The following is a 12399-nucleotide window of genomic DNA, read 5'->3' on the forward strand; positions in this document are numbered from 1 at the left end:
TATTTTTGCATGGCATTTTATTGGGGAGGAACTATTATACCTGCTTGATTACAGAAGTTATGGGAAAATAGGCAGGTAGTCACCAACCAGTTAAGAGGACATGCTTAACTAATGCTCCCACTGATAACCAACTCTGACTACCTTAAAGCTCCCAGTTCCCAATTCTTTAGTTATTTAAATCTCACAAGTTCTCAATATTTTCTCAGGCAAATCAGTTGCCAACTGAGTTTCTATTTGTCGTGAACATGGTAAAAAACCCATGAAAAAGACAGAAATACTTTTCAGTTGCAGATTTACACTTTTTTTCACATTGCTTTTTATGCTGGTTAGAAGTATGCTAAAGTGTATTATTAATGTATTAAAGGAGTATTACATATTTTGGGATGTTTGGACTATGCACAAAAGCATAGTGTTCAAATTCAGATTGGTAGCAAAATTGTGGCTTGTTACTGCAGAAACTCTGTAATGCTAGCATTATGGCTGCTTGGTATTGTAGGACCTTAAGGACATTGGAGTTCCATTGGAAGGTAGATTATTTGAAGTTAGGGGTGCAATCGTTCACTGGAAAATGTTATAATATTGTCATGTGCTTGGAAATATTGTTAGTCATATTCTTTTGTGGAATTCTTGGCACATTACAGAGGTAAGGAGAAATTTCTAGATGTTACTCTTACAAGCACAAATTATATAATATTATATATATAATATATAATTATATATATATATATATCTCACAGGATGTTGTGTTGCCCTCATTATTTTATGGTTGTTTGATTCTAGAATTGTCCTTGTTAGCTGCTAAAAAGGATCAGAAGGCACTAAACTATTATTTGCAAGGTTTACAAGTTTTAGCCAGTGGATTTTGTTGAATCTTACATACTATTGCTAAACATCTGTTAAGGTATGTTTGCAAATGGTCCTTTTTTAAAAGTGGGTTGATTTGGTGTTTAGATGCTCACCAGTATCTGGATGGAGTTTGCATACAATGGCTCCTTTCAGGAAAAACTGTGCTTTCAGAAATACTCTTGCTCATTTATTGAAGTATATTGCTGTTGAAATATGCTGGACGGTATGGACTCTAAAGCACGGGAGTCAAACTCGCGTCACATGACGTATCGCGACATATTGCAATGTTTTCTGCTTTTGCGGAGCCAGGGTGGGCGTGGCCTGCATGTGACGCATTTGACCCATGGGCCGCCAGTTTGACACCCCTGCTTTAAAATTTGGACCCAAGCTTCTTCTTCCATTGATTCTGGAAGTATGCAAACGGCTCTCTCTCCAGGGCTATCTTAAAGGAACTTCCCCTTTTTCTGTATAAAAAAGAGAAAGTGAAGAGCCTGGAATTTTGCATTATCTATGGTCTGGTGCATGAGTAATTTAAAAACCAGGGGCTGGGACCCAGAAAATTAATCAGAAACACAAATCAAATAGAAAATATCCTCACACAGAGGGTAGAAGGGTAGGATTTCAAAGTTATTAGAATCCTTTCCTAAAAGAAGTGAGCTCTTTCTAGGTGTGAGCACTTCCCAGAGATGGCTCCAAAAAAGAATAGTAAGTAGGAAATTTGTGTCACGCAAACTCCAGTGGTGAAAACTTAGGAAAAAGGAAGGGGTAATTTAGAAGGAATAGACAAGTCTCTCTCCCACCCCCACCCACACACTCTCTTTCTCACACACATGCAAGTTCAGCTCCAACCTGAGGGAGCTGAATCTCCAAGGCTATTTGAAGTGAGAGAGGAAGTAAGCCACAGGGTAATGCAGGGAGTCAATGCCCAGCACCTGGCAGATGCCTAGTAGCTTGACACAGGCCTCCTGGCGACTAGAACTGGCACAAGCCACGTTGCAATAAGGCTCCTCATATTCTTTAGACACGATCTCATCATCAAGCAGGTTGAGGCGGATGACACCACGCTCATGTAGGGCCTGAAGTATCTCTAGGCTAGCTGTGGACTTGAGAGCCTGGAGATGCTGTGACACTAAGCACATCACCCCCACTAGGTTTGTACGGGGACGGGAGGGGGTGGGCAGGACTGGGGCCACTCCACAGGCAACCATGACAGAAGCTAGCATGATGTCTACTCCATAGATCTCCCGAATCCAATCGCGGAGGTAGAAGCCACCCATGCGAGGATTGATTTCAATAAGTTTGGGGCCGGCAGCTGTCAACTTGAGCTCCACATTGAAGACACCATCAGTGAGACCACAACCCAGGCAGCATTGATAAGCAGCGTGGATAAGTTGTGATTCACTCTCGGGGGGCAGGCAAGTGGGCATGCAAGCTGCCGTCTCTGTAAAGTTGGGCACCCTGGTGGGCCCATTATCAGACACAAACGCCCCCAGCATCCGTCCCTCATATATCACCAGATCCACGTCATGCTCAGTGCCTGAGACATACTCCATCAATAGCATGTTATTGCCCCAACCCAACCCAATGCCGAAATAATCGGAGTCGTCCTTCAGGTCTTGTGTGATCTTGTCAAAGTGCAGGTGACATTGCTGGGCATCTTCTACCAGCTTCACCCCTACCGCCCCGGCCCCATACTCGAGCTTCATGACACCTGGGAAATTGATGTGGCCGGCAGCTCGCTCCACATCAGCGTGGCTCTCCAGGTGGCAGCATGGCACAGCATAGAGTGCTGCGGAGGACCAGCGGGACCCCTCCTTGCACCTCCGCAACAAGTGCTGGTGAGTGCGGCTTTTCTGCTTGGCCACCCGCATGGCCATGGAGGAGCTGCAGCGCAGACCCAGCCCTTCACATATCAGCGCTGTCAAGACCATACAGTCATCCCAGTAGGACAGGCAGCCATCCAGACGCAGCCCCCTCTCCTGAATAAGCCCCAGCAGTTTCCGGGCATGCTCTTCATCCCTGGTGTGGTCTGTGGTGTCATAGTGGATGAAGGTGTGCACCAGCTGGGAGGCAAAATGGTTGGGATCGGTCTCCACCAGGTGGATCTGGGGATGGGAAAGAGGAGAGAGAAAGAGAAGGAAAGGGGAGCGGGAACAGGGTGGGGAAGAGGGGAAGGCAGAGATGCAGAGAAGGAGGGGGAAAAAATCAGAGATGCATCACTACAGACAATATCAGAGAAGGCCAACTCCTTGGGGTCAGGGACAATACAGGAGTCCCTTTAGAAGAAGGCACTATTCAATAGGCAGAGGCTTCCCCCAATCCACTGACCATTCATTCCATCAAGCTGGTTGAGCTTTCTGAGCTTTCTCTAGATCCCCGTTTCTGCAGCAGCAGGGCTTAGAAGGAAGAGCTCCATTGTCCTCTAGGTTTGGGAGGAGGAGGAGGAGGCATTAATGCTGAGGCAATAGCCATGTTGGTAGGCAGGCTGGCTAAAAAGCCTTCGCAGTCTTGAGAAATCAAAGATGACCCTGTTGCTTGCATGGGAAGGGCTGTGTGAACAAGGGAATCACATTTTCGTTTTCCACTCTTTAGCTAGACTCTGGTTAGATCAGGGAAGTGTCAGAGTTGGGTTTTATGAGTTAAGAGCAAGGGCGTGGGGAATGGGCCAACACTATCTCTTTCACTGCAGGGCCTTTTTAGCAGTGAAGTCCAGGGACACGGAGGCTGTGAAGCCTCTGGAGAACTTCAGAGCCAAGCCATCTTCCCAGGTGGGACTTGGATAAAGCATAAGGTATTGACTGTCCCCACTTTGAAGGCTGCAGGGGTGGATATAAGACTGTGGCACATGTAGCCATTGTGCTCAATTCAGGGTCTGAACTGGAGAATGGATCAAGGCTCCAAGAGGGGCAAACTCATCCTTCAGTCGCAGAGGAATAAGCTGACATTGAAGCACTTGAAACCTTCAGGGACAATGGAATGAGCTTTCGGAGGCTAAATCTGGCTCTGGCTGAGTTGTCTGCATCCTTCTACTCTTGCCGTTAGTTTTCGTTTCATTCCAGTCCTCTTCCCACCCCGACCTATTATATGCATCCCCTCATCTAATTTCGATACCACATCCAACTCATTTGGAGGGACCTTCTTTCTGGTTCTAATCAGGCTGTTAGTTGCACGAGTGGTAAGTAGGTCTCGGAAAGAAGAGCTTTGAGACTAGCAAACCCAAGATGGCTTCTTCTTGGCACAGTAACAGTACTGCACTGCCTTTCTACCTCTTCTACAGGTGGAAGACACCAGTCTCTGATAAGACTGTAGGGAACAATACTTATATCCTGAATGTGGAAAAATCAGGGAAAAGATATTTAGAAGGATGGGGGCAGGCCTGCCTGTGGTTCTGGGAATTCTCAGTGATGAAAGAAAGTTTCAGGTTTTGCCTCTTATGCTGCTAGTGAAGACTAGGAACAATGCCAAAATAACAACGGGAATGGAGAGTCCTTGAGAAAAGGGGGGATCCACAATCTCCACAGCTAGCTCATCTGTCCTGCCCCATATCTGCATCCTAACATTATTACATGGAGACAGGAAATGGTGGAAGGAGCTCTGAAGTCCGCAGAACTTGTTTCCATCCCCAGTGACTCTTCCAACAGGACCTTGCTTCTGGGTTGGGCCCTCCAATGCCCCACTTGAAGTACTCCTGAGAGGTGGCAAGGCTGGAAATGGGGCAGGCCAACTCCTCAGCTTTACGGGCAAAAGTGAAATGAGGAAGCCCTTCTGGTGGGTAACGTGGGTCTGTGGTTTACTCCCCTCTCTGTTTAGGTGATGCCCATGACATTGATGGGATACGGACAGGGGCTCTGGGGTGGTGCTGCTCTAGCTAGTCCATCCTGCAGCTTGGAAGGGCTGCACAGGTCTGTGTTTCCGCATCTTACTTTTAGCCCGTAGTCCCTGGCAGCCTCCCAGACGAACTTTTTGCTGAATCCGCCGGCCCCAATCACTAGCACATGCTTGCCCTCCATCAGGTGGCATTGTGCACGGTGCAGCATTGTCTCCACCAAGGTGCGCGCCGTCTCGCTTCCTGTGGCCCCCACCATCCGGCCCATGGATTCAAGGGCTGAGCAAGTCTCCAGGCACAGCTGTGAGTTCATCTCCAGGGCTACCAATTGCAACACCTGGTCCTTTGAGCTCAGAAGAAAATCCACCCCTGTGAAAAGAAGATGCCAAAAGAAAAAAGAAAAAAAAAAGAGGACATTTGTAACAAGGCCTTGCTGAACACCCATAGAAAGGCCGCAGAGGCCTTTGATCCTAGATCTAGTACAAAACACAAGAGAAAAGAAACAAAAGCATCTCTTTGGTACAGCAGAATGCTGGAGAGGGAATTCTGGAAGTTGAAGTCCACATATCTTAAGGTTTCCAAGCAGGGGTGGGATACGACAGGGTTAACTACCGGTTTAGGATTTACGAGCTTCCTTGCCCACTGCCTGCTGAGAAGCAGCCTTTGAAACAGCCCCCTTTTCTTGTTTTTTTAACTGCAGCTGTGCCTCGTTTGGCAGCTGAAGTTGAAAAATCAGGAAATAAAGGTCAGGTAAGAGCCTGGATGAGCGGGTGGGCAAAAACATCAGACAGAACCGGTACTATGTCTGCTGCTCTTCAGAGCTACTGGTTCTACAGAGGTGGACGGAACCGGTAGAAACCCACTCCTGTTTCCAAGGGTGAGAAACAATGCTCTAGAGGCACTAAGACAAAGAATGCTTGCTTGATGGCTCCGTCAGGTGACAGTGTTTAATCAATGGACCTAGAGCATGGTGAGTCTGCCTAATCATATGGGGGACAGATAGGGTTTATAATATCATGAGGGACTTACTGGAAGCATACTGGAAACTAAAGCAGCTCACCAAGGCATGTCCATAATGGCCAACATGCTGCAGTCTGAACCAGCCGCAGCTTCTCATTGGTCTAGAAGGGCAGCCTCCTGCATAGGGCATTGCAATAATCCAAACATGCAGTGACCAAAGCATGGGTAACTATCCTTAGAGTCTCCCAGTTCAGGAATGAAGTCAACTGGCACACAAAATGAATTAGAGCAAAGGCATTCCTAATCATGGCTGCCACCTGCTCTAAGAGCAAGAAGTTATGAGTGCAAGGAGACCCTCAAATTATACCGTAGTCTGAAGGGGGAAGTACAGCTCTATTTAGGATTAAAAATGGACCATCTCAAGACCCGAATATTCCAAACACCCACAGCCAGTCATTCTTATCACGGTTAGCTTCTGTTCCTTTCAGACATCTCAGAATCACCTGGTCAGCTTGGGATCAGGATATATAAGGAAGTATCATTAGCATATAGTCTAACTACAAATTGGATGACCTCACCAAGCAGCCTCATATAGCTATTTAAAAAGGGAGTGAGAGCATTGAGACTTGAAGCACTCCACCTTTCAATGATCTTGAGACTGATCTCTTGCTCACCCTTCACTGCCAACTGGAATCAACCACAGAGAAAGGAGGAGAACCATTTAGAAGTGGGGGAACCATTTTCTCCCGCCCCTAATCCCCACAGAAGGATACCTTGATGGCACTAAAAGCTGCTAATGGAACAAGAAAAACTGGGCATTCCCCCGTCTTGGCCCCACAGAGATCACTAACAATTCATCACAGAACATCATTCTACCTTTAATTTCATTTCTTTTTTAAATAGTATCTTGGTTACATTTCAACATCAGATATTAAAATACAAATTAGCATAAAAGGAAAAGGAAAGGGGAATAACATAACAAATTAAAAACGAGGAAAAATTATGCATCAAACTAATATAACAACAATGAACTCTGACTTTTTTTTGGTACAGAGATAACAATACAACCATATCAAAGTTTAAACAAATAACACCACTTTATAAAATATCTGAAAATACTAATAATCATCATAGTAAAAAAAAACACTAGTATTTTTTATTTTCACTTCTTTCACTTCTTTCATGCCTATTCTACTCCTACCCCAATATACAGTTCTAACATGAACAAAAAATGCCTTGGAATGCCTCACATTCCAAGCCTCTCATCACTAATTCTCTTTCACCACAAACAGTCACATTAGTCATGCAACTGGGGGGGAAAAGAACAATGAAAAGAATAGCAAAGCAAAAGTGTGTTTCTGTTTCCCTATTTTTGTTATCAAGCGGTAGTTGAGATTGTGTGAGGCAAAGACGCTGTAGTCAATAATATTTAAGGAGGCTGGGACAAGTTTGTTCAGTAGTACATAGTAGTAACATGGAAAACAGATAATTTAGCACGAAAAATCAGACTTGTGAATTTCAGATGAAGTGACCTGGTGCTATCAAGTTTAATTCACTGGTGGCAACCTAGTTTGGTTGTTTTTCTTGGTTGTTTTTAAGGGAAAAATAGCGCAAGAACCTATTGCTCAAGTATATCCTCAGAGGCTAGGACCAATTGACATGCTCCAAAAAATAAACCAATCCAGATCAATGCTATGTGGTTTGAAGACCTTAATTTGCCTCTCTTCCAGGAAGGCAGGCAGCGGTGGTTTAATGTAAAGGAAATACCATGCAATGCTTTTCTTTTTTATTAGAGACTATCATGCTGGTTAGTCTTACTGTCAGGCAAGCAGCTGCTAACATAAACATAAAAATAGACATTGTTGAAGCCTATTTCTAGAACAGGGAACCTGGGAAGGAATTTCTCTAATGCTCTGGGATGCCACTTGGTCCTGTTACTATAATCAGTAAAGCCACTTCACACTACTGCCCCATGCTTTGCTAAAACGGTAGTTCAGCTGCTCTGACAGCCCCAGTTTCATTGTGCAATCAAGCGCAATACCCCACAATATCTTATAAACAATAAGATATAATGACTGGTGCTGCAAGCTTACCAATAATGTCAGTTTGTGCTCGGCGACCACCTTTCTGCTCGACTGATAGACTAGCCTCCATATCCATGAAGGCTTTCATGGCAGTCTCTGCTTTTTTCTTAATCTGGGCGTGGATTGCAGCAATTTGGACCTCATCTTTTAGTCCCCAGTGCTGTAGGCTGCTTTCCAGACTCTGAGGCACTGTGGTCTGGTGCTTCAGTGGCTTATTTGCTGGACCTACACCACATATTACCTGAAAAGAATCAAAAGGTTTCAGATCCTTTTTGAACTATTGTTGACAATTTGTCTTAACATCTCCATTCAAACACTCTTAAGGGTTGGGTTCACTTTGTGGGATTATGACTATTGCTACACAATACAGAAAGATATCCAGTTTTGTTTGATTTATGAGATCAGATTTGCCCTCCTGCTGCCCAGTAGGAGGGTAAATATTGCCAATCTGATGACTAATTATGTAACTTAGCTTATTTCAAAATGAGACATTATTTTGACATATAAGATTTGCTGCATTTTTAAGCACCAATAATTGAAAGCTCAATGATTTTTATACTATTCTGTAGAAAAGTACAAAGTGGTACGCCAAAACTGGTGTGGATATGCTAATCATCTCTTGCACTGCATATGGCTCTTCTGCTGTCTGTATGCTTCTTCTTCTTCTTTTTCTTTTTAACCAATAATATGTTCCTGGTTTTCTTTTCATCTCATTTGGGCACAGAGGTCCCTTTACCTTGCTTAGCAGAGGCTGGTCTTTTCGGGACCGGCATACCATAGCACATATTCGGATTGCCAGGTTACGCTGCAGAGATATGTTGCCTGGAACTGGAGATGTAAAGAAGAAAGAGAAATAGGAAAAAAGAAATGGAAGGTGTCAGAAAGACAAATTCATAGGAGCTGAATATATAGAAGAAAATGAAAAGGACAAGGTAGGCCCAGTGAAAAGCTTATATTACTCTGGAGTGCTATCAGTCAAGTAATTTTTGGAGAATGGTGGATCTGAAGTTATGAACCTTACAATCGCTACTAGTACTGTGTGCTGTGCAGGTCCTACCACACTACAAATCATCACCACAAAGCCTCTCTTCCAAAATGCTCAAGGCCTGCTACATGCAAGAGATGCTAACAAAATGAAGTAAAGCAAGTAGAAGAGAGAATCGTTTATGGAATAACTGAGTCTTCATTGTGCTGGTAACTTTAGATAAGAAAGACTTACAAATCCTAGAATTCCCAGTTGTTTCTATAGGTAGTCTGGGAGTTGTATTCCAGCATATATAGGAGGTAGAAAGGTAGATTAAGCTATACAGGTAATCCTCAACGCATGAGCGCAATTGAGCCCAAAATCTATGTTGCTAAGTGAGAAATTTGTCAAGTGAGTTTTGCCCCATTTTATGACCTTTCTTGCCACAGTTGTTAAGTGAGTCACTGCAGTTGTTAAATTAGTAACACGGTTGTTAAGTGAATCTGGCTTCCCCATTGACTTTGCTTGTCAGAATGTGGCATAAGATGGTTACATGGGCCCAGGACACAGCAACCGCGATAAATGTGAATCAGTTGTCAAGCTTCCAAATGTAAATCAGGTGACCAAGGATTGCAATGGTTATAACTGTGAAAAATGATCATGTCACTTTTTTCAGTGCCATTGTAACTTCGGATGGTCACTAAGTGAACTACTGTAAGTCGAGGACTACCTGTATGTTACAGGCACTGAGCTGGAAGATAATTAGCTTTGTGACATAACGGGAAGTAATCAAAAGCTATTCCTTACCTGAAGAGTTGTTGGTAACTAAAGGCCCAGATTGGATGATGTGAGCAGTAGGGATGAAAGGCTCCAGCAAAATGCTCTCATCTTCCTCTAGAGTCTCCAGCAAGGAAAGGACCACCTGCAGAATGCATCCATGTTCTGACTTGTCATGAAATGATACCGCTTGGGCTCCATTGCAGCGCCAGCCTGAGGGCTTCACCACCACCTATGAAAGTAGAAAGTAGAATACCTGTAGCATCTAGCTCTTTCCCCAAAATTCTGTATTTCCAATGCTCATGCTGTGTTATTATCTGGATGGAAAGAATTGCAGTGCTCTTTGCTTTATAATGCCCTTGCCTTCACCTCCTATCTGTCTTGCTTTCTAATAAGAGGATAACAGCGTTGGAAGGGACCTTGGAGGTCTTCTAGTCCAACCCACTGCAGGAGACGTTATACCAGTGGCCCCCAACCTTTTTTGATCCAGGGACCGGTTTCACGATTATTTATTCTTCCACGGACCGGTACCTGAGTAACGTGAGACTCCACCGCCATCGGGACGACTCTTTGTTCGAAGCCGCCCCCCCCTTTGACAAATCTAAGGGGCGAGCACCCAAACGCCGCTTTCCAACTGAAAAACCGGAAGCACTTTCCAACCAAAAACCCGGAAGCAACCAAAAACCCAGAAGCGCTGTCGAAATAAGATGGCGGTGCCCAAGCTTTGCGGCCCGGTAAAAAATGATCCACGGACCGGTACCGGTCCGGGGACCAGTGGTTGGGGACCCCTGCGTTATACCATTTCAGAAAAAAATGACTGTCCTGTTTCTTCTTAAAAGCCTCCAGTGATGGAGCACCCATAACTTCTGAAGGCAAGCCCTTCCATTGGTTAATTGTTCTGTCAAGAAATGTCTCTTTAGTTCTAGGCTGGTTCTCTCCTTGACTAGTTTCTATCCATTGCTTCTTGTCTTGCTCTTCTGGTGCTTTGGAAAACAGGACGCCGCCCTCTTCTTTGTGGCAGCCCCTCAGTTCAGTTCAGCTCAGTACCTCTTACCTGTTTGTAGAACTCCATTGCACCACCTTGCAAGAAGGCTGTAATTTCCTCCTGCAGAAGGTTGTCTTGTCCTTCCCGGCCACCCAATTCAACCACGTGGATGCGTTGCTCTTCTGTCTCATTGCGCAGGAGCATTGGGCGCTTGAAGGTGAAGGCCAAGGTGGGGGGCACAGCTACTTCTCCCTTCTGATCCATGAGCTGCCGGGTCAGCAACTTGTCCTCTAGCAGGCGAGTCAACTCTCCCGAACCTCCGGTGGGGCAATCAAGATCTCGGGCCAATTCTGCTGCTGACTGGCCCTGCAACTTGCAGGGCCCAAAGCTCCCTGTGAAGTAGCTGACCCGACGTGGGGAAGAAAATTCTTCCAGCATTGTGCGGCCACCAAGCTCAAATGTCACTGCCTTCAGCACATATAAAGATGACTCGCCAGGATGAGTTTCTGAGGGAACCTTGGAGAGCCAGGCTGGTGACAAGCACAGCAGCATGTTACCTAGGAGAGATGAGAAGGCGGGAAATCCATCCCTGTGAATATTTCTGAGAAAGTAAGGCTGTTGTGAAAAATTAAATAAACCAAAACGTATAGAATTGCCTATACAACATTTGCATCATAATAACCAGTAACATAACAAAAAAACAGCAAGGCAGTTTGTCAGTTCCCAGGCCATTCAAAATAGTAAAAAATGTATTCTGTACCACCAGCACTCTGATTGCTGGCTCTGACAATGGCTCTGGAACTAGCAAATTGCCTTCCTGTTTCTGTAATGTGCTATTCTGACATATTTCCCACATGACACCACTGAACCTAGTGAGATTGAACAAGGAAAATAGAATAGTCTCTCAGGATATGATTAGCACATTGTCATTATGTGTTTTAGCTAGTCATTCTATTACAATGGGTTATTCAGTTGGGTGACAGCCTTTAAAAGTTTATGAAAGGGAAAACATTGTAGGAAAATGTCATCCTACACTTTGAAGGAGAGTACAAGCCCTGTCCTGTTATATCCAACACCTATTGCTATATGCAGAAGGCATTCTGAAAGCTAATTTTTAAAGCTGCCAACATTTAATTCCCCAAAGGTATAAGCAACACATTTATAATTAAAGGTGTATAGATAGGTCTTTGTGTAGATAGCTTCCTACTTTGTGTCTGCTTGTTTTATATTTGCATTTTGTTTGTTGGAAAGGATGTGCTTGTTTGTTTTTGAAAGGAAGTTGGGATAAGACAACATTAAAAAAATCAACAAGCAAAAATGTCTTGGGAGTTGCCAGCTCATTTCTCTTTGCCTGGGAAGCAGCTCAACTCCCTTGTTGGGAGTCTTTGGTTTGCCTCCCAACTCCCAACTCAAAAAGACAATCCTTACTCAAATGAAGGGGAATGTTGGCTGTTTGACAACACTGAGATAAAAGTCACTGCATAGGCAAAGAATGGGAAATTGTAGCTCTCAATCATTATTGGATAACAGCTCTCCTCAACACTGATCATTAGTTATGCTGCTTGGACTATCGTGGAAGGAGAAGACAAATTGATGGACCCCAAAAGTGTTGAAGGGGAAATAGAGGGAGAAGAAAAAGCTGGTTCTCCAAAATCTCCAATATCTAGTTTAATTGTCACTGATGTTCAAAAACTCTTCCATTTAACCTCTCTTTTCAGGCAGTCTCCAAGGATCTGACATGATTGAACAGAAAAAGAAAAAAAAAACGATTAGCATCTTCAGAATTGGAATTATCATATGATAAAGAAGATGCTACTGTTTATCACCTTAGAAGATCACAGCTGATTTTCAAAGGCATCCTTGACAAGGAAGTGGCATATATCCTCTGGCACTTCTGGCACATGGGAAGGCACTAGCTTGAAGAGCCCTGAACAGAGCTCATTTCTGACAATATGTT

The 12399-nt window shown here is 44.3% G+C and overlaps 1 protein-coding gene across 4 annotated transcripts in view; it reads right to left on the minus strand.

Annotated features, from left to right (window-relative positions):
* Positions 1-12399, minus strand: part of CARNS1 (carnosine synthase 1) — a 22227-nt gene continuing 9828 nt past the window's right edge. For 3 of the 4 annotated variants that reach the window (XM_026707929.2, XM_026707927.2, XM_026707928.2), the window contains 6 exons: positions 10512-10999; positions 9488-9689; positions 8453-8544; positions 7726-7957; positions 4770-5041; positions 1-2951 (listed from right to left, as the gene is read on the minus strand). In XM_026707929.2, the coding sequence (XP_026563714.2) occupies positions 1719-2951; positions 4770-5041; positions 7726-7957; positions 8453-8544; positions 9488-9689; positions 10512-10999 (2519 nt within the window). In that variant the 3' untranslated portion in view covers positions 1-1718. Of the gene's footprint in view, positions 2952-4769; positions 5042-7725; positions 7958-8452; positions 8545-9487; positions 9690-10511; positions 11000-12268; positions 12377-12399 lie in introns of those variants that run through there. The other variant, XM_087920657.1, reaches the window with a different exon arrangement.

Source organism: Pseudonaja textilis, chromosome 1 (assembly GCF_049901715.1).
Source record: "Pseudonaja textilis isolate UNSWEBS1 chromosome 1, rPseTex1.2, whole genome shotgun sequence".
Classification (NCBI taxonomy): domain Eukaryota; kingdom Metazoa; phylum Chordata; class Lepidosauria; order Squamata; family Elapidae; genus Pseudonaja; species Pseudonaja textilis.